The sequence below is a fragment of the Oryzias latipes genome, chromosome 1 (assembly GCF_053564925.1).
Source record: "Oryzias latipes strain Hd-rR chromosome 1, Olatipes_Hd-rR_3.1".
NCBI lineage: Eukaryota > Metazoa > Chordata > Actinopteri > Beloniformes > Adrianichthyidae > Oryzias > Oryzias latipes.
The window spans coordinates 10,494,507-10,516,183 of record NC_136237.1 but is presented as its reverse complement, the minus strand read 5'-3'; the positions used below and the strand labels follow the sequence as shown (position 1 = coordinate 10,516,183).

General features: G+C 43.3%; 2 protein-coding genes across 10 annotated transcripts; one reads left to right on the top strand and one right to left on the bottom strand.

Moving 5' to 3' along the window:
- Positions 1-2,047: 2,047 nt before the first annotated feature.
- On the bottom strand, positions 2,048-3,146 carry rln3b (relaxin 3b). 3 transcript variants are annotated; one of them, XM_011478929.4, is made up of 4 exons: positions 2,998-3,146; positions 2,845-2,882; positions 2,578-2,756; positions 2,048-2,492 (listed from the first exon to the last, which is right to left on the bottom strand). In XM_011478929.4, the coding sequence occupies exons 3-4, from the start codon at positions 2,750-2,752 to the stop codon at positions 2,224-2,226; spliced, it is 444 nt and encodes a 147-aa protein (XP_011477231.1). In that variant the 5' UTR covers positions 2,753-2,756; positions 2,845-2,882; positions 2,998-3,146; the 3' UTR covers positions 2,048-2,223.
- A 2,017-nt stretch (positions 3,147-5,163) lies between these two features.
- rfx1b (regulatory factor X, 1b (influences HLA class II expression)) lies at positions 5,164-21,530 on the top strand. 7 transcript variants are annotated; one of them, XM_078935273.1, is made up of 19 exons: positions 5,164-5,390; positions 8,068-8,185; positions 9,015-9,384; positions 10,922-11,010; positions 11,086-11,175; positions 13,334-13,407; positions 13,517-13,802; positions 13,883-14,064; positions 14,235-14,354; positions 14,481-14,602; positions 15,259-15,377; positions 15,955-16,058; positions 16,389-16,540; positions 16,766-16,863; positions 18,746-18,895; positions 19,301-19,512; positions 19,579-19,732; positions 19,803-19,848; positions 19,929-21,530. In XM_078935273.1, exons 3-19 carry the CDS (start codon positions 9,036-9,038, stop codon positions 20,078-20,080), a joined length of 2,499 nt encoding a protein of 832 aa, XP_078791399.1. In that variant the 5' UTR covers positions 5,164-5,390; positions 8,068-8,185; positions 9,015-9,035; the 3' UTR covers positions 20,081-21,530. The 7 variants fall into 7 exon arrangements, with proteins under 7 accessions (XP_078791399.1, XP_020560890.1, XP_011477294.1 ...); XM_020705231.3 differs by lacking the exon at positions 8,068-8,185 and having other exon boundaries at positions 5,215-5,390; positions 19,932-21,530; XM_011478992.4 differs by lacking the exon at positions 8,068-8,185 and having other exon boundaries at positions 5,215-5,390.
- The last annotated feature ends 147 nt before the right edge of the window (positions 21,531-21,677 follow it).

Sequence of the window (21,677 nt, the reverse complement as noted above, 5' to 3'; positions counted from 1 at the left end):
TGCCCTGGGGCAGACTGACAGAATGGAAATATAATAGAAAAGACAAAAAAAAGGATGGATGAATGGACAGATGGACAAATAAGCATGAAAAGTTTAAAAAAGGGTAAATGTAGTTAAAAAAAGGTTAAATGCAAACCAGTATCCTGTTTGTGCTGGTCCCTAGCATGGTTTTCTATGCATTTTAAGGGATTGAAGGGAAATGACTCATAGCACACAGTGGGGGTAGCTAAATCCGGGCCTGTCTGTGGTTCTCTTTCTCCGCATTAAAACATACTGTTGCTCATAAATGTTCACTGTTAATCTCAGTCCAGCTTCCACTACTCTTTCCCATAACTTATGTGACTCATCTGTCTTATTCCTCTGTAGCTTCTACAACTCTGTATGTCTCCCTTCTTTTTAAAATGGAACTAGAACATTTCTCCTCCATCGTTCAGACATTCTCTCACTCTCCGGAACCTTGTTACTCAGTCAGCCACCTCTCATGACCCTTGTGCTATCCTAGGCACTTTAACATTGGGAGCTGGGTCATCCAGACCCTTCAAGACAGTGCCCTAACTCTTCACTGGTGTCTATGGATTACATGAAATCATCTTCACCTTTATCCACCTTTGTCCTACTAGGGAGAACACGTCAATGGTCATCTTGACACAGTATGATAGCACAAGGGCTAAACTCTTCCACACCCCCACAGGTATCATAGCAGTTAGAAAGAACACAGATGCACCAATATCTACATTTGATATTCAGAACTGTTAAAGATTTAGCACATTTTTAACCAATGATGATGCGATTGTACACAAAAATTTCATCTTGGCTGGTCTGAGGTCAAATTTGTTCATCTTGAGTCAAGATTTAAATATTCACTTTTTAGTCTCGTCTGATCATGAGGTTTTATTGGATGTTGGGCTAAAACGTGGAACTGGTAGTTGTTGAAAGATCTTATCAAATTTGCCCACTGCCTTATTTGTTTACGTTTCTTTTGATTTATAATACTTTGCTACATGTTGTAAATTAAAAGTGCAGAACAACAGATAGTTTTCTTCGCACTGCTGGTCTTAGATGCCCATGGATATGGGAAAAGTAAGTCTACTCACTGCTGGCTAAGAATAAAAATATAAGAACATGTATTCTTCTCCTTGTGCCAATTATTATTAAAGGAAATATACAGGAACTCAGGAACATAGCAATGCTTTTAGAAGAAATAACAATTTTCCATAATGCTCCTGTATGTACAGCAGAACAACAAATTCTAATTTGATTTGATATGATTTTTTTTCCAAGCACAAATAAAATAGTTAGACATGACAAACATAAAACAATTAAGTGCTCAAAAAAAGGAGTGGGTAGACGAAAACCTATTAATTCCCACCCCAATTTTGCCAAATTTTATGCATACATTTTAAACCCCATCATAGATCTTCATGTTTATAAACAAAAAGGAATTGAAGAACAAAAAATACAGAACTACAACAAAAAGCATCTGGGTAGCAAAAGAACTTCCCAGTTCATGATTGTCCATATCTTTTCCCATTAGGCTTCTCAATTTTCTAATCTTTACGTTTCCTAATTTTTCAGTTTGTATTTTTTTTCAATTATGCAACATTTTTACTATTTTGATACTTTCTTCCTTATCATTCCACAACCTCAACCCACGGACAGAAATGCACAGACTGTTTGGTATTGTTCTAATACAAGGTCGTTTGATGTCTTTTATTTTTGTATCTTCTGTGGAAGTATTTTTTTGGCTTTATAAATGATTTGCATCGTATTATATGTTGCTATAACTATAACCATTATTAGTTTTGATTTATAGAATATAATACTGTGTGCATCATAATAACCCATTTTATGAATTGTGTTTTACACAAAGATTTTTCCATTGCTTACCTCATTGCTTATTTCATTGCAGAGAGTGTGAAACCCTTGTTTGAGAGTTTGGTATAAAGTTCAGGGACAAGGTTTACAAAAATTCAGAATTGATCAAGATAAAATACAGCAGAAGTCAGAAGCAGAAGCAGAAAACAGAATCAGTGAGACAGAGGCAGGCTGGAAGGTTGTGATTTATCCTTTACTTTATATCCTTGACTTTACTACAGTTGAAAAAACAAGTTTTTAGGACTCTGGAACCAATACACAACATTTCATTTGACAACTCACTGATAGTACATCTATGTATGGACCATAAACAGAACATTATTGTGAACTGTTTTGAAGTTCTCAGGTTCAGCATAGAGAGCTGATCTCACTCTTGCTGCATCCCCACTTGCAGCAGGCGTTGGACAGTCCCAGCACAACGTCCCGTCCTTTCCTGTCCACACTTCGAAGAGCCTCCAGGACTTCATCTGAAACCGGAGAGCGAGCAGAGCGGCTGAAACCAGCAGCCACTGAAGCAACGTCAAGAATTTGGTCTTTCCATGCTTGGGACTTTTCTGGATCCTGATCCGAGTTGAGCTGAGAGATGGGACTTGTTTTCCACGGATCAAACGTCTCCTCTTCAGGACAGAAATTGACAGGAGAAGTTTTTTAAAGCATGAATTTAGAGCACATGCTAAAGATGAACATTTGTCTTTTCTTTACCTGAGTCTCCCACACTTCTCCTCCAGCGAGAGCCTCCACAGGTGAAGATGACGGCTCGAATGAATTCTCTTCCACAAAGTTTCACTCCGTAGAAAGAGGGATGGCCATCGTTGCACTCCACCCTGTTCATCAAAACCACCAGCAGGAGCAAAGTCAAGCATGGTGCTTTCCACATTTTCCTGGGTGAAAAGAAGCCTCTGTGGTTTGTGCTCTCTTAAGGACAAATCCTTGATCTTTTATAAGCTTCAGAGAAGGACCTCAGCTCACCTCCACTTGGCGTCATCCTCAGAGATAAGCCTGGAGACCTTTAGAAACAACAATACACTTGTAGGGTGGTTGGAAGATACAAAAAGTTATGATTGAGAAGGCAGCAATGCTAGAAGTGCGTCCACAAAACTCTGCAATCAAATTCCCACTGACCTTTTAATGGCCTTTGTGCTTCTGCTCAAAGGCCGTCGATGCCTCTATCTGCTCTGCAGAGCAGCCTACAGGGAGATCACTATCAAGGACATTTCTGGTCTGTGACATCAATTTCATTGGAAGTAACAGGAGCGTGGCTGACATTTCCACTTTTGAAATAAACATCAACAAACAATGAAACCACATCACAGGAAAAAGACTAAACCAAAATGACTTATACTGAAAAATTGCACCGTTGGGTCAGGAGCAGCTGATCTCTGAACTCAATAAGGAGGGCATGCGGGTTCCTGGGTGTTCTGGGCCCACGAAAGGTTGTAGAGAGGATCGACCGGTTCAAGGCGCATCCCGAAGACCCACTCCAGTAAAAATTATGAATGTTAATGTAGCAGTTTTCTCATGATGGAAGACATATATAAAGAAATTTAAAATTAAAACTGTGTTTCTGAGTATTTTAAATCAATGTGTGGTGAATCAGGAGCAGACAGAAAAAAATGTAATTTAAAAAAAGCTTGTAGTTGTTACGTACAAACCACAATCGAAAGGCCATGAGCTCCCTGCTCCGCTCCATCCAGGGCTGCGGACAAATAGATCCATGTACGTCTTCATTTTCCTCACCTGAGCTGGCATCTGGCTCAAAATTGTATGGCTGGGTAGCTCCAATATTGCTCACCATTTTTGTTGCAGTGCTAATGCTAGGTTGGGGCCTGAGCAGGCTGTGACTGTTCTCCCATCCGCTCGACAGCCGTCTCCAGGGCCGCCGGGGAGTGTGCGCTTGGCTGAGGCAGCTTTGCTGTCACACCAACAGCTACCGGAGATCATTCCTACCTCACTCCATTGGACGCTATAACTCCTCATCCATTTGCCACAGATAAACTCATTCAATGTCTGTTTTTTTAGAGCTGTTATCCGAACTGATTGTTTTCCTGATTGTTACTCATTGTTTGTTTTTATGAAATAAGCCAGTATTCAGTCGCCGCAACAACACAATTTCCCAAGCTGGGATCAATAAAGTATCTTTATCTTATTTCTTTGTTTTTGAAACCTATCCGTAAATGAAGCTTCACAAGACGCTCGACGTCTTTCATCTTTAAGCATGGCTCAGATAATCCAACAACTTTGGTGTTTTTTCTCGTAAATTTCTGACTTTTTTTTCTCATAAATTTACATGATAAAATGAACGACTTTATTCTCGTATTTAACAGTTATGCCTTGTTGTTGTTTTTTGGTAATGGCATCTGATATAAAAGAGAGCAGTGATGACTTCAGGTAGTAATAAGTAAACTATTGAAGCCACAAAAACTTCCTTTGACTGATTTCCCCTTTGAGAAAATAACTGCAGGCATACATGACGATTCAGTCACAGCAGAGAAGAATGAGGAGAGAGGTTCAGAGGATGGTGATGATGACAGAGGGAAAGAGAGAGGATCAGCTGATGATGAGGAGGGAGAAGAACAGAGAGGTACAGAGGAGAGGGCTGGGGCAAGGCATTACTCAGAAGATCCTTCTAAATGACCTTCACCACACAGAATTGGGGATTCATTGAGGAAATACATGGTTGAAAATGGCCCAAAAAATGTCCTGATGGGCCAGATCAGATAAGAACAAATTAGATTACATTTAAACACAGAAGAAGTGTTGTATGGGTGTGTGGTTATCTTGAGGAGGGGTGGATGGGGCGTTTTATAATGTGTGTGTATGTGGGTGTTGGGCGGGGGGGGGGCTGTTATACTTGTGGCAACATACCCCTATGACTGGGTAGTTGCACCCCTGGGTCCAAATATGTTTGTTATTTAGGGTAGGGAAACTCGTTACATTTACGTTGGCTCTGTTTTCCTCTCACTCCTCTTTTATAGAAACTGTAATCACTACTTTTTCTCATGGTACAACATGTTCCTTCTCCAAAATGCTTTTGAGCGAAAGTGAGTGAACTTTTTTTCGTGTTGCGCAATAATAAGCAGTTCCATGTTGCGCCCTTCAGCGTAAGAAAGAGCGGCTTTCCCCCGAACCACGACCACCCCCTGACTCCGCTTGCATAATGAGAGCTGAACTCCTTGGCTCACTTTTTCCGGGGTGCGTTTAAAAAGTATCACAACAGTTCAAGTGGTCACTCGAGTCAGGGGACCTGGAAATAGACAGACATGTGAATCTTCCAATCAATGAGCCACTTCTTTGGTGACGTCACCAACCACCTCCCCTTTCGACCAATCGGCCGTGAGGTGGGGTCAGCGCATTCAGGGGAGGGTAGCAACAGTTGCCCCGGTGAAGGCGAGGCGCCATAGCCACGGTAGTCGTGGTGACAAGATCCAAGCAACTGGAGTCAACAACAACAACAATCTTCAACACCTGAGGAAATACAACCAAACCACAACAAAGAACAGGACTCGGACACACGGGTAAAAAAAAGTGCATCTTGTGTGAATTTCGGTTTAGTTAGTTGATTTGGTGTTAATGTGCCCGTGCGCGTAACCGCAAACGTCCAGGCGAAGTCCGGGCGCGTGACGAAACCTGGAGCAGCTCTGAGCAGACGCAGACGGTTGTTATGGCGATGTGACATAATTTTAATAAGAGCACAAGATGGCGGGTGTGTAAACGCGCACTTCTGACTTTAGCTTTAACGTCGTGTGCTGAACAGTCTGCCGAGTGTCTCTCGACACAGCACGTTAACCTGCCGGGTGCGGTAATGTGGTCACGCGCTCAAAGACTAACCAGTTAAAGAGCCGGCAGCTGCTGGTTAGTTTGTTTGACCGTCACTGACTAAGCGGGGGGTGGCGCACACTTCCACACTGGGAACTTCTTGCTCCTCGGCCCCGGTGAAAAACTTTGGGCGACACAGTCGCAAAGACACACATGTACGAACTCCATGTTTAACGCTGAAAATGAGACACGCGCCTGACACGCGTTTCATGACGTCACTGTAACTTTGCAAACTTTCTGCGGTGACATTGAAGTCGTCCAGCCGCTTCCTGCGCTTCCGCATGCGCGTCAACGCGCGTGCTGGTTTTCCAAGGAGCGACTCATTGGCTGCTTCGGCCCAAATCCACGACCCGAGTTGTGCGATTAGATACCATAACTCCTACTTTGTATAGTTTTAAATAGTTCGGGGCTGGACCTATTCGACCTTTGACCCCACGCCTCCATTTTTTAGGGTTTGGAGAGTCTGTTCTCTCATCAGAGGAGGTTTTGGGGTGAGGGCTACCCAAGGAAGTGCTGTGGCTGGTTTTCTAAGTTTCAGTCCCCATTTTCCCGCCTCAGCTTTGGTTTAGGCTTCCCCTCCTGCTTGTTGCTCAGCTTAAACACACCTGATTCAAAAGGGCTATACCATGCTTTTCTTGATTCTTTCAGAGTAGACGATAATGTATTAGCTTTGGCACACTACAGATTTTTTTAATGAAATATGAGTTGTTTTCAGAGCTCATTTTCCCGCCTGGGAGTAAGACGACTCGATCTCTGATGCACGTTTAGCTCCGTGTGGGCGCCGCCCATTTCACGACGTCAACCTAGAGGCGGCGTCTGCAGCATGTCTGTGTCTCGCCCGCAAAAACAAACCACATCTGAACTTTTGCACTTTTTCCACAGAGAAAGTGGGCATGTGTGTTAGCCTGGGGGCAGTGCTGGCAGCGCAGACTCTTCCTGTTAGAGGCTGTTCTTCACTTTGTGATGTCACAATGTGAGAACCTGCTCACTTCTATGGATTGGGAGGGGCAGGTGCTCAGAGATCAGGGTTTTAGCAATGTGAATGGGGCAAAATACCGATGTGGGGTTGTTTTTTGTGAGGAATAAAATATTAAGACTCTTGAAAACTCACAAAGTTGATTTTGCATGATACAGACGCTTTTAACCCATAAAGCTCTGCAGAGGCCAGATCATGACAGTTATAGATGCAGGTGTGTTTAAGCAGAGAAACATGAAGAGCATCCAGGATGGTGGGTCCTGAGGTACTACATTTTACCTTCAGCCCCCCTCCACATTTTGCTCTTTAAATACATGCCAGATCTGGACAACTGCGACTTCAGGAACGCATCTGGATTAAACCTATCCTCCTAGGACTTACCTTCCATGCAACACGGTCATTACACAAAGATCCACTGATGGCAGACCGAAGTGTAACAGATACTACTTCACCGTCTTGTAAAAGGGGTTTTCTAAATTATGAATATCAAATATAGTGGAGTGCATGACCAGATAGGAGGAAAATTCTGTTGTCACCAGGAACGATGGATGTTTCTCTCAGCACTTTGTTTGTAGTGTGCTTCCATTTTTAAGGGCTGTTTAACACTTTGCCCCACCTCTTCCACTTTATCTAAAATCACATTGTGACATCAAACACAGTGACGGGGCAGACATGTGACTCACCTTAAGCAGTGATAGAAACATATCTGTCTTCTCACTGTTGATGTACAGAGGAAAACAGCTAAGTCTTTCCTTGCACTAATGTTTGAGGTGTGGTTCACTTCAGTGTGTACACAGACAGACCATACAAAGAGACGACAACCAGAGCAGTTCCTGTTGTCAAAACCGTCGTTTTTTTTCTTTCTTTTTATAAGTGTAGCTTCCTGTCACTAATCCTTTTCAAAAGAAGTGGAGCCGGAATCACTGTGTTATTGTGCTTGTTTGTTACTGAAGTTCTTTCTAGCATTTTGTGCCACAGAATCACATTTTCCTGCTGCCCAGCCTAAAATCCTTCAGACCTTTTGACTTTTATTCAACTAGCAAGTTTCTTCTTGATAGAAAGTTACACAGTCTCTCCCAGAAGATGATTATTTAACAGAGACAAGATTAAGAAAAATCAATCAAATACTTCATAAAAACTTCTCTTACCAGTTTGTGTTCCCTGATAGGTACATTTGCTCATTTGTCTTTGGCAGTGAGCTAATAAAACCACAAGGGGGGAGTGTCCTGTGTTTTTGTGTGCTGGTCCCATGCTCATATGGTCCTAATATGCTAAATACATAGGTCGTGTCAGGAAGGGCGTCCATTGCAAACCCTTAGAATACTACATAGAGATTTAAAACTAGATCAGTTGTAACCCAGGAAAAAAATGGGTGACAGCAGTGGTGTTGATCTACACAGGGTGAAAACTGGACCACTGTTTGTTGAAAAAGGAGAGGAGGAAGGAGTGTTCTTCAGCAGAAAAACTAGGAGATCCAGTGTCTCTAGAGGAGAGAGAGTGGTGTTTGGAGCAAATACAGTATGTTTTTGGTGTTTTTAACATGTTCTATTTTCTCATGATGGTGGACATATATAAAGACAATTAAGATTAAAACTGCATTTCTGAGTATTTCTTTATTCAAATCATGGTGAATCAGCAGCAGATAAAAAAAGGCAATTAGAAACTAGCTTGTATTTGGTACTGGAGTTTTACTGCTTTGCTTTAGACCAGTGTTTCCCAACTCTTGTCCTCGAGACACGCTGTCCCGCATTTTTTCAATCCAAACCTGCTGAAATACACCTGCCTTTCATGACTGTCATTGTCAGGCTTCTGCAGAGCCTGACGATGAGCTGAATCAGGTGTGCATAAGCAGGGCAACATGGAAAACATGCAGGCCAGTGTGCCCCTGAGGACCAGGGTTAGGAGACACTGATTTAGACCATCCGCCTTGATGTTTCCACCAACTGAGCCCAGATTCAGAATGCACTGGTGGTGATGGCAGACTGATGAAGAACTTTAAACGTTCCCACAGACTGCATGAGATGTGAATATTTCCAGACATGTCACTTTTAGTTTGAAAGGAAAAGGAAGCTGAGAAATCTTTCCCTCCACTATGAAACCTTTTGTTTGTCGTCTCATGTTCCAGGAGACACACGTGTGTCATTTACAATCGAGAAAATGATGTATAAATGGGCTATAAATGATTTTATGCCTGACTGTATTTAGCTTGTGTGATGTCAGACAGAAGACCTGTTGCTTTTTCTGACCTTTGACCTGCATACATTCATGCTTACACACACACACACAAACACAAGACCTGTTGCCGCATGTAAAGCTCATAACAAGAGGTGCTTCTCTTTGTTCACAGACCTCCAAAGCATTAGTTTCCATGGCAACTTGTAGTTACTCTGATGACCTGCAGCCTCAGCAGGTTGATGGTGTAACCATAGCAACGCCTGCCACCACCACACCTTCATCAGTAAAGACCACACATTTCCTGTCTGAGGTCTTGCCGACTTCTGGAGCCATTTCTGCAGCGGTCCAGTCAGCCACCATCTCAAAACCCCGACAGGATGCACTGTGTTCTCAAGCTGCACCCACACAGGCTCGGAGCCAGAGGCCGGTCGTCTTGGCAACTTCCACGCAGCAGTACGTCAACCGGGAGGTCCAGCACTCCGTGGTCCAGAAAAGTAACGGGCAGAGCAGCCCGCCTCAGTACCTCATAGTTACAGTTACAGGTGAGGATGGGGAAACCACACTAGCCTGCTTTGTAGTACTGCACCACACGTGGGTTACATCCAGCATGGCTGGTTGGACTTCAGGTTAAATCAAGGAAGGGTGTACAGTGTGGAACCTGATGATGAATCGCATGGACCAATGAAGGATCTTTGCCACCATCAGCATTATAGCGACGCTGTACTCGTGAGGGTGACTTTGATACTTTTAGTGGAATCAGATGGATGTTTAGAAGCTTAAAAAATGTGTCCAGGGGTTTTATTCTATCCTTGCTCACATTGAAAAACTAGAAATCTCTACAGAATGTACAGAAATGATGAAAAGGCAGTGGTTTAGCTCCCGCATGACATCATCCCTTCTGCTGGAAGAGCAGACTCTTCAAATCCCTTTGCATGGCACTACAAACCTAAAGTATTGTTCATGGAAACAAAACTCTTCCCCAGTTCTAAGCAGGGGAACAGCTGCTCTGTTTTGCCCTAAAGGGATGGATGTTTTGTAGAGGTGTTGAGGACCTAATTTGTCACCATTCGAGAGGTAACTGGGACTGTAAGTTAGAAGTGGGTGGAGCAGCTACGAAGTGGCAGAAGCTTGCATGAACCTTTTGTGGTCAGAACCCCTTGAGTTGTTGTGGAACTGGAACAAAAGAAGATGAAGAGACACCTGGAGCACAATTGACTTTCATTTTTCAACAATTATTTGGTCCTGTATTCTTTTAACCCTTGTGCTATCTTGTGGGGTCTAGATGACCCCACTCCCAACATTAACGTTGGGAGTGGGGTCATCTAGACCCATTCCTTATCATCTAGACCCATTCCTTATCATCCATTCCAAGGCCCATTCCTTATTGTTTTTTATATTGGACCATGAAAGTATTATTCTACATGAAACTGGCCCGTGGCATGGAAAATGTTGGAAGACTTGTTACTCGTCTGTGTCTTGTGAAAGTCGGATGCAGTCCTCAGTCACTGATGATTGGAACCAAGACCTTGTGAGGAGATACTTCCCTATTAATAACTGTGACAGCAAAGAACATTGAAACAATTTTGTAGGTAAAGTCCAGGTAGACTTCAACTCCACAGTCACAGTAGAAGTAAGGGCAACACAAACTGCACAACAGCGAATCATTGTCTGTTTTTTAGTGTGACGCTTACAAAATTGTCTGTTCGCTCTCCACCCAGCACCCGTCCCATGTTTGTCCGTCTTTTCAGTGGTCCACATGTGTCTGTTGTTTCCCTCCCTCATCTGATCTGCATGTTTACAAGTCGGAGGGATTTCTCTTTCCATCTGGGGAGCTTAGCTGTCCAAGGCTGTTTTACTGCATGAAAGATTGAAAGATGAAACGAGAATTGGAGCGTGACGCTCTTCCTCCTCTGCCTCTTTTCCGCCAACACCTTCCAGTTAGTCCAGCTAAGAAGTCGTGAATGTAGCGAGATGTTCTGTGGAGGCTGTTACTATGACTTGGAAGCAGCATGTCGTGAGTACTGCTCACGTTGGTTACTTTTTCAATCAGCATTTATTAATCTGCCGTCTCTTTCTCAGAGGGCTCTGCTCACTCCAACGACAGTCTGTCAGACTCTAGCCCGTCGGCCCCCGGTGTTCCCACGCAGGCGGTGCAACCACCTCAGCAGGTGGGACACTAACATCCACATTTGTCTTCCTCTGGTCAGGTTGTCTCTGATCCTATGGATGTTGTTCACCCTCAGAGGTCAGTGCTGCAAGCGGCGTCACAGTCAGCCAAGAGGAATCAGACGAGCCACGTCGGCAACCTGCAGTCACTGCACATCAGCCAGGAGGTAACCAGACTAGCATGTCTCCAGGAGCACAGGACAACACAGTTATTTCTTTGTTTGCTTACCAGATCTAGGCATTCAGATCTCAGAGACCCGTCTCCCGTAGACATTTGTCCATGCAGTAACATGCCACATTAGGAAGGTTCTGCTAACTGGCCACAATCACGTGTGGATGCCTGACTTTCATTCAAAAAGTTAGAATATTTTTAATTTAAAGAAAAAGAAGGTCTTGGAGAGGTGCAGCAGTAATATATTATGACATTCTATACATCTTAAAGGGTCTGTTTAGTTTTTTTTGTTGTTTTTTCAAGAATTTCTAAGCTCTTGACAAACTTTTTGCACTGGTCTGCTTACCTTTTTTTTCTTAGGTGTGCAAAGGCAAGTACCGGTAGTCCTAAATTTTCAACAGCTTTGCAGCTAACAGTCCCTTCAGGAGTATTTTCTATGATTATCGCAGAACAAAAAACAGAAGTTGCCGCTGCTTTTCTAAAATGTTGCAAAAAAAGTTTACGTTTCAAAAATAGATTCAATTAAAGGCCATAAGAGGATGTACAAATATTAAAGTAATTTTTTTTGCTCAGTGTTTTGAAGTGCCGAACAAGAAATGCACAGACAGCAAGGATACCATTTTTCATTAAACAATCATTTGTTTCAAAATAAAGCAAACTTTTTTCATGTTTGCAAAAGAGAAACTGTAAAAGTTTAACAGTTATAGATGAGCAGCATGCTCAGAATGTTTTACACAAAAATGTCAGATGTCTACATTTAAACTAGAGCAAATACTGGTAAAGGGAAAACATATCTTTTAAAGAAATGTTTTATTCATTTTGTGGGGAAAAAATTATTTCCTCTTAGTGCAGTTGTTAGTTAAATGTGTCTGTTGGTGTCTTAAGCTCCACTCTGTTTTTTATTTTGTGATTACTAACATTTTATCTTAACTTCAATTTTTCCCTAAACTTCTTTGAGAAATAGAATTCATCATTAAACACAGGCATTAGGAAACAGCTGTTTCAGTTAGAAAGATCACTTAGACTGAACCCCTTGTTTCTCGGTCTCTTTTCTCAAAAACATCACTTTTTGGTCTAAGCCAAAAACACAATTTGCAAAATGCCCAACTGCTCTTTGAAGAACACATGACACATTCTTCCTTTTGAACACAGCTGGCATTCACAACACACACGATTCGAAAACTGATCAAAACAGAAGACACATGTTGCAAATCAACTGCAGTGAATATAAGAACAGTTCTAGAACAACTGAGCGGTTTTTCAAATGTGGACAACAGAGCAAGACCTGCACCAACTCAGACCTGCACCAAGAGCTGGACCCAGACAAAAGACAAAAACTGTTCACACACATGATAAATTTTACACATGTTAAATTTACACACAATAAATTTACACACATTGTAAATTCACCACATGGTAAATTCACACACGCGCCTGCAGACTTTGGACACAACTTTCTGTAATTCTGTGTTTTTTCATCAATCTTTCAATTGACTTTCAAACGTGTTTAAACTTTGAAGGAGAACAACAGTTTACTTCCACTTCCATGAAGAGGTTTGTAAACTGTTGAAGCACACTTGTGAGTGCTATTTTGGTGCCATGTTCATATTTTTTCGGCAGTAATGTTAAAATTAAAATTTTAAGGACAATATGTTCTTTTAATTATGAAGCCAGTGACTTCTGTTTTGGAGAATGGTCGTTTTTGTGTTGAATTGGATAAACGGACGGTGGGGTCACACGGGTATTTTACCCTTTATTATAATGGTACAGGTGAAACCATTCAAATGCGTAGGACAGCCCTGTTGTCCGTAAAGTTGTTCAAAATGAAAAAGAAAAAAAAAGACAAAGTGACTTTAACCTAAGAAAGACTCTACAAGATTGTTCAATGTTTGTTTTTGTCCTGTTCCATCTGGGACTGAATCACAGCACGAGATGCTGATTGACTGATCGCGACAGTATTACCAGAGGAAAGCTTTTATTTGAGATAAGAATTAATAATAATTAATTAAAGTTAATTAATAGGATCTGGGTTATAAAAGCTTTCCTCATTACTATTGATTTTTAGTGTTAAATTGATGTAAAACTGGTCATTCTAACATTGTACATAACAGCAAATGTGAACAAATGAGAAATGAGTCTTTCTCCTCATTTAGGTGGAGCGTGTGTTTACGGGTCAGGTGCAGTATGTGGATGGAGCAGGAGAATCATCTTTCCCCGCCTCCACCATGTAAGGCCAGAGCATCCTGCTTTCAGGTGTCTTCTTCACCTTCTGAACTTTCCTGCTCACGCGGCTGTGCACTCCTTTAAATCCAAGTATCTGTTTCTTTCCTGTCCAGTCGATCCAACACCTACCCCTTCTCCGACCCTGTCATCTTCTCCCAGACCAGTTCTACGTCCTCTTCCAACTTTTATGAGGCCACACCCAGTCCAGGGTCAGACATTGCCGGCTCTGTGATCGCACAGCCCGTTGCTGTGGCAACAGCCGGAGGTAGTGGCGGTGATGCTGCAGGTGGAGGGGAGTATGCCATTCCTGTAGGCTACATAATAGGAGGAGAAGCAGCAGGCTCTGCAGGAGGAAGTCACAATTATGGCAGCCCCAACTCTCGAGCCCCACCTGCTACTGTGAGTCAAAACGTCCAGAAAGGAGCAGGACAGACAAACTAAACATGAGACATTTAATGCTATTGGCTTATTTTCCCAAGGTGCAATGGCTGTGTGAGAACTATGAGGGGGCTGAGGGAGTCAGTTTACCCCGCTGTACCCTCTATTACCACTACCTGCTGCACTGCCAGGAGCAGAAACTGGAACCTGTCAATGCCGCTTCCTTTGGGAAACTGATCAGGTCGGTCTTTGTGGGGCTGCGAACCCGGAGACTAGGAACCAGGTACACACACACACACACACGACATGACATAACAGAAAAATTCCAAATCTGGAAGCTGAAATAGTTTTTTAAAATAAAATAAAAAGTTAAAAAATTCATAAATGTAACACCCATAACACCTGGACTTCACGCAAAAGCATCTTTTTTGAAGGGCTTTGTGTGCCTTTCAGAGGAAACTCCAAGTACCACTATTATGGCCTGAGGATCAAATCTGGCTCTCCTCTGCTCAGACTGATGGACGAGCAGCAGCACATGGCCATGAGGCAGCAGCCTTTCTCACAGAAGAGCAGGTATGAACACCTGCAGCATCTGTACCTCACTTCACCTTTCATCTTCACAGTTGACTTCCTGAACATTTGATATTGGTGTAAGATTCTATTAGTGTGTCACTATACCCTCTGTCACCCTCCTGCTAGGATCAAACCCGTTCAGAAAGCTCCAGGGCTGTCCAATGGGATCGCAGGTGGGATAGGCCAGCTCCAGCCAGGAGCACCTGGAGATATTTCCACTCAGGTGCAACAGTATCAGCAGTTCCTTGGTAGGAGCCTTCTTTGAATTCTTCATGTAGAACTGCAGGTTTTCTTTTGAGCTTCCTCTCACCATAACTGGACCCTGAAAGGCTTTCACACTGAGATCCATTCAGACGTTGTTCTTCTTTTTATCTTTGCTGATGTCGTTTTACGTCTTAAGTGAAGCTATGAAGAATTCCTTCTTCATAATTTCATTTGTTTATGATTTAGCATTATCACTGAAATCCCCCAGAGCTTGTTGTCTTTGTTTTCACTCAAAGACAATTAAAATGCTGTACGTTTGGGAAGTTCTCACTTCCAAAACCTCTCAGAAATGTTCTCCAGTATGATGCGCTCGACTATTTAACTCTAGTAGAGCAGAGCAGAGAGTCAGCTCTGTCTGTGCTGACATGCTTTTACAGAAAGAACAGGTGAATGACCGAGGACGTCCCCTCTGCTCTCATGAGACAATATAGAGGCAGAGCTAAAAACAGGAAGTCTATGTCTGAGGCCATGTCAGGAAAGGAAGAATCTTTTTCATTTTCCAAAGAAAACATCAGTCGTGTCATCTTGTGATATACTGGTGATCTTGTGAGTGTGTGGTAGGATCAGCAATGCCTTATCATGAAAGCTCAGGAAGGGGTTTTCTGACGGTCCATGTGAAATGAACATCTGTCCTGCACAGAGACCTCCAGGCCTTTACCAGAGTTTGTGGACATTGATCTTCAAGGTCAGTCTTTGCCGGATGGGATCCAGTTGGAGCACCTGAAGGTCTTTCGGGATCTGTACAGAGAGCATTGTGAGGTGAGGAGATGTGCACACACACACGCACAAAGGTCTGTTCTTGAACTGCAAAAAGGCTGCTCTAAGCAAATGAACAGATGTGCAGATCGGAGCAGAGCTGTCAGGTGAACACGAAGAACAAAAACCCATGTTTACACACATGCCGTATCCAGACAAAAGGCCTCAATCTGAGGACCGTACATGTTGTATTGAAGGGAGTGTTGTTGTTTACATGTTTAGGACAACATTAGTACATGTCTTTACATGGTAACTGCATCCTATCCAGAAGAACATCCATGTTGTTTGATCGAGAACCATGATGCTTGTTATCCCAATATTAACTGGCACATTAGATCAATCAGTTGAGAAATACAGATTGGACTCAAGTATTGGATAATCATGGTTAGAACTTCTCCTAGGCTCGTTATTGCTAAAAATTTGGTAGAATATTTTGAAAGCAATTAATAAATCCTTCTGCAGTTTGTGAAGAGGAGCCTTTTTCATTCGGGTGTTCACGTGACATCACCCTGTTCAGGATAGGACCCAAACGTACAACCGGTGCGTTTCCCATCATTGAATCTGGGTTTGCTTCTCACAGGCTGTTCTGGACGTCATGATCAACCTGCAGTTTAACGTCGTGGAGATGCTCTGGAAATCCTTCTGGAGGTTTAGTGAGAGCAACAATCCTGAATCCCCTGACCTGTGAGTATGAATAGGCCACGCCCTTTCACGCCTGCGGATTCACTTTTCTGCATTGAAATACTTTCAGCAGGAACGGTTCTAAACTCAATTAGGGAGCAATCTGATTCTGGTTGATCCAGATCTTTTCCTGATCTAATCCAGGTCTGGTCCATCTTTAATCTAGTTTGGTCCTGGTTTGATCCAGGTCTGGTTTCCTCTGATGGTCCTCCTGGTTTTGCAGGTGTGAAAGTTCACCTGAACTTAACAAGAGAACTCTGGTCCTACTTAGAATCAAGGTTTGTTCTCTATGTAGTATGTTAGCGCAACCTGTCTCACTTGTCTCCCCTCCAGGCCCGATGATGCAGAGAACTGTCTGCCCAAATCCTTGCTGGTGCTGCTGTGCAAGTTTGAACCGGTGCTGCTGTGGACCAGGTGGTGTGACAACCTGCTGTACCAGGCGCTGGTAGACGCCCTCATCCCTGACGTGCTCAGACCTATCCCCAGTACGTGCACGCTCGTGCCTCGACTGCACAGGCCCTTTAAAATGTGACAATGCAATAAAGCCCAACGGTTGTTGGCTTCTTGATTAATATTACAGATGGAACAAACCATCTCAGGGGGTGAAACATGAGAGTAAAAACCAGCTAAACTGAACCTTTTACAAAAGTGTGACGTGTGAATCTGAATGTGCTGTTTGACTCCTACCACCCACCCCCACCCCTCTGCAGGTGCCTTAACTCAGGCCATCCGAAACTTTGCCAAGAATCTGGAGAGTTGGCTGACAGGAGCCATGATGAACATCCCAGAGGAGATGGTTTGCATCAAGGTAACAGCGTTCTTCCAGACTGGACCTGTGTCTGATGACTTGGACCTCTGGGTTCAGAAACAGCTGTTTGACCATTCAGACATCGGCTGTCTCCAGCTGTCTTTAAAATTAATGTTGATGTTCACTGGATTTGATCCTTTCTTTAGATGAGTTTCTGTTACTGGATGGTTTTAAGGATGAGAACAAACTTAATTTAAAAGAGCACAAACAATACAAACAACAATAAGAACAAACTATGGAAACTCAAAAATAACTGTTGACGTCTACTTTTGGCCAAAAAAAAATGTAGTCATCCACCAATTGTGCAAGTTCTGTCTCTTAACCCTTGTTTTATCTTAGATGACCCCACCCTCACATTGACGTGTTCTTCCTACCATGACAAAGGCGGATAAAGGTGGAAAGATTTCATGTAATCCATGGACACCAGTGAAGATCATAAATCATTGAAGAAAAAAAGGTTCAGACAACTTTCTAGTGGGTCTAAATGACCCAACTTAAAGTGCCAAGGATAGCGCAAGGGTTAAATAAATGAGAGAGGCCTGTAATTCAATTTAAAGGTAAACCTCAACTATGAGAGACGGAGAAAAAAAACTGAAAGACATATTGTCTGATTTGTAAAGAATTTATTATTAAAATTAAGGTGGAAAACAAGTATTTGTCACCTACAAACAAACAAGATTTATGACTCTCATAAACCTATAACTTGTTCTGTAAGAGGATCCTCTGTCCTCCACTAGTTACCTGTATTAATGTCACTTGACTGAACTGGTTATCTGTATAAAAGAAACCCGTCCACAACACTCTTACCTCCACTATGCCCAAGACCAAAGAGCTGTCTAAGGACACCAGAAACCGTTGACCTGCACCAGGCTGGAAAGACTGAATCTGCATTAGGTAAGCAGCTTGGTGAGAAGAAACCAACTGTGGGAGCAATTATTAGGAAATGGAAGACAAACAAGGCCACTGATAATCTCCCTCCATCTGGGTCTCCCAGCAAGATCTCACCCTGTGGGGTAAAATGATCACAAGAACGATGAGCAAAAATCCCAGAACCCCACAGGAGGACTTGGTGAATGATTACCTGCAGAGAGCTGGGACCATAGTGACAAAGACTATCATCAGTAACACACTACACTGCCAAATCCTGGGGTGACCTATCCAGTCTCCAGATCTCAACCCCATTGAAAATCTCTGGAGGTAGCTGAAAGTCTGTGTTGCCCAGCGACAGCCCCAAAACATCACTGCTCTAGAGGAGATCTGCATGGAGGAATGGGCCAAAATACCAGCAACGCGTTGTAAAAACTTTATGAAGACTTACAGAAAACATTTGACTGCTGTCATTGACATCAAGTGGTATATAACAAAGTACTGAGTTGAACTTTTGTTATTGACCAAATACTTATTTTCCACCATAATTTGCAAACAAATTCTGGAAAAAAATCAGACAATGTAATTTGCTGGATTAATTATTTTTCTCATTTTGTCTCTTATAGTTGAGGTTTACCTTTGATGAAAATTACTGGCCTCTCTCATCTTTTTCAGTGACAGAACTTGCACAATTGGTGGATGACTTTTTGCCCCAATGTATATTTGTGGTATTCAATAATATTTAGTTTTAAAAGACAGTTTGAGATTATAAAGAGTTTTCGTTTTTTGCTCTGCTGTAGAAATAAATTTACAGAAGTTATCATTTAAGGCGTCGTAAACAGAATATTTGAATATTCTTTGACATGAAGTCAGTCGATGTTCATGATGTTGGAACTCAGCTCCCTGTGGTGCTGAGCAGACGTAGGTGGTTACATGAAGGAAAGAGGTGGGGAAAGGCCTTCAACAATTTAGGAAAGGTTGTGTCATAAAGCTCTTCTCCTCCCCCACCACTCAGGTGGTGTGTGTCAGCTCGTTCTCCCAGACGCTTCGGCGCTACACCAGCCTGAACCACCTGGCCCAGGCTGCCCGGGCCGTCCTCCAGAACTCAGCTCAGATCAACCAAATGCTCTCTGACCTCAACCGAGTCGACTTCAGTAATGTGCAGGTAACCACTGCCTGCATATGTGTGTGTGTGTGTGTCTTTGTTTCTGTGTATGGGTACTTATGTTTGTTTCTATCTCTCTGTCTGTGTCCCTGTTTGTGCTTGTGTCTTGTCTCTGTGTCTTTGTGTCTCTGTGTGTGTCTGGGTAAGTGTGTCTCCATGTCCATGTGTTTCTGTCTGTCTGAATGTGGGTGTGTACGTATGTGTGTCTCTGTGTTGAGTGTGTCTATATTTGAGCCTGTCTGTGTGTAGTTTCTGTATGGATGTGTTTGTGTCTGTCTGTGTCTGTGTGTCTCTATGTTTTTTGTGTGTCTCTGTATATGTTTGTGTCTTTTGCGTGGGTTTGTGTGTGGACCTGAACAAGGCCGGGTATGTGGGGGCTGACCCTCTGTGTCCCCCCTCCCACAGGAGCAGGCGTCCTGGGTGTGTCAGTGTGAGGACGGCGTGGTGCGGCGTCTGGAGCAGGACTTCAAAGCCACGCTGCAGCAGCAGAACTCTCTGGAACAGTGGGCCTCCTGGTTGGACGGCGTTGTGTCCGAGGCCCTGAAGCCCTTTGAGCAGAACCCTGCTGCTCTGTCCAAAGCTGCCAAAGTTTTCCTGCTCAACTGGTCCTTCTACAGGTGAGAGGTTCAAATCCGACATTGGTCTGTGGTTTGGTTCTAGCTCCTGGTTCCCTCTGTCCTCAGCTCCATGGTCATCAGAGACCTGACTCTACGCAGTGCTGCTAGTTTTGGCTCCTTTCACCTGATCCGGTTGCTCTACGACGAGTACATGTACTTCCTGGTGGAGCACCGGGTGGCCCAGGCCAAAGGAGAGCCGCCCGTCGCTGTGATGGCAGAAGTGCGTGAGCGGCACTCTGAAGCTCCGCCCACGTGTTAGCTCTGAACTCATGTGTGTTTTCTTCCCCCAGTTTTCCAACTCTGCTAAGAGCAGAAGCTCTCCAGATCTGGATAAAGGTAAGACAGACCCCCCCACACACACACACACACAGGTGTTTTTGGAACCCTCAGCTGACTTTCTCTCCTGTCTTCATCAGAAGAGGAGGAAGAGGAGGAGGAGGACAGCGAGGAGGAGAGCGCAGAGATGGTGCTGCCTTCAGGCTCCCTTGGAGTTTGTGACGAGCCGCCTCCAGCCAAGCAGGCCAGGACGGGTCTGAATCTGCACGCGCTCACTGACACCCATAGCTGATCACGTGCACCAACACTGCGCACGTGATGATGGTTCCTCTCAGCAGAGCCGTGCTGCTGCTTCTCCTTAAAGACTGTTTTCATTAATGCAGAAAATGTCCAGCATATTTGTCTAGTCTGGAGTTCAGTGGACTTCAATGGATGCTGCTGAGGTTCTGTGAAACTAAAGAAAAACATCTAGACTGGAGGAAGTATTTGATCTTTTGCTGATTTTGTTGGTTTGCCCTCTGAAAAGGTCTGTCACCGTAATGGTTCATTTGAACAGTGAGAGATGGAAAATCACAAATACTTTGTGGCAAAACCCTTATTAGTGATACAGAGGTCAGACGTTTCTTGTAGTTGATGAGCAGATTTCTGCAGATATCAGGAGGAATTTTGGTTCACTTTTCTAACCCTGTACAGGAAAACACCCCCAAACCATAATGTTTCCACCTCCATGCTTGACAGTGGGGATGGTGTTCTTGGTGTCATTGGCAGCATGTCTCTTCATCCAAACACCACGGGTTGAGTTGATACCAAACAGCTCAGTTTTAGTCTCTTCTGACCACAGCTCCGTCTCCCAATCACTCTCTAAATCATGAAGGTGTTCATTGGCTAACTCCAGGTGGGCCGGCACATGTGCTTTCTTCAGCAGAAGGACTTTGCGAGATGTTAAACCCTTGTGGTATTAATAATAACATTAATAATGTTCTCATGATCATGGATGGAAATCCCACCAGGTCAGATCTTGTTTGGAGCCCCAGACCTATAAGTGGATTGATGGTCATGTTGCAGCACAAGTTGCCTCCTTAACCCCCAGCTTCTTGCTGATGGTGTTGTAGTCCATTCTAGTCTTGTGCAGCTCTACAATCTTCTCCCTTAAATCCACTGAAAGTTCTTTAGTCTTTCTGATGTTTGGAGTCTGTCTGATTCTGTGGACAGGTGTCTTTTCTACAGGTGATTAGTTTAAACAGGTGTCTCAAACTCAGGTGACAGGCTGATCAGGAGAGTCTAACTGGTTTGTGTGAACCAGAACTCTTAAGTATTTTAACCCCCTTGTAACTATTAATCCCCTCACCGAAATGTAAATGAGTGTAAATAAAATCTTCAAAGTTGATTTCTTGATTTTCTATCTCTCACTGTTCAAATGAACCTGCCATTAGGACGACAGACTGATCATTTATTTTTAAGATGGGGAAACAACAAAACCAGATGTTTATTTACTCTGCTGTACATTGAGAGAATTTTCAGTTTTCTTTCAAGTTTCTTGTCAAACTCAACTTGACTCAAAATCTGAACGATTGGGTCAGTTAAGGATGCAGTTCAGTGTAGTCTGTAGTTTATCCATGACCCCCCCCCTCCCCCTTTCCTGCCTTAACCACTGACCAGACTGCAGAGGGAGGGGCGCCTCTCAATCTGTGCCTTTCTAAGGTTTTCAGCCTGAAATAAAAATATGGAGATGATGAACTTGAGCTGGTGGTGATGTTTGGGCCTCATCGCTGCTTTCCTGTCCTCCCCAGCTCAGAACCCAACCCCCCCACATGCACATTGTCACCATTTATTTGAATCTGAGCGAATGATAGAAAAAACATCTGCCTGTAGAAGCAGGACCACTTAAA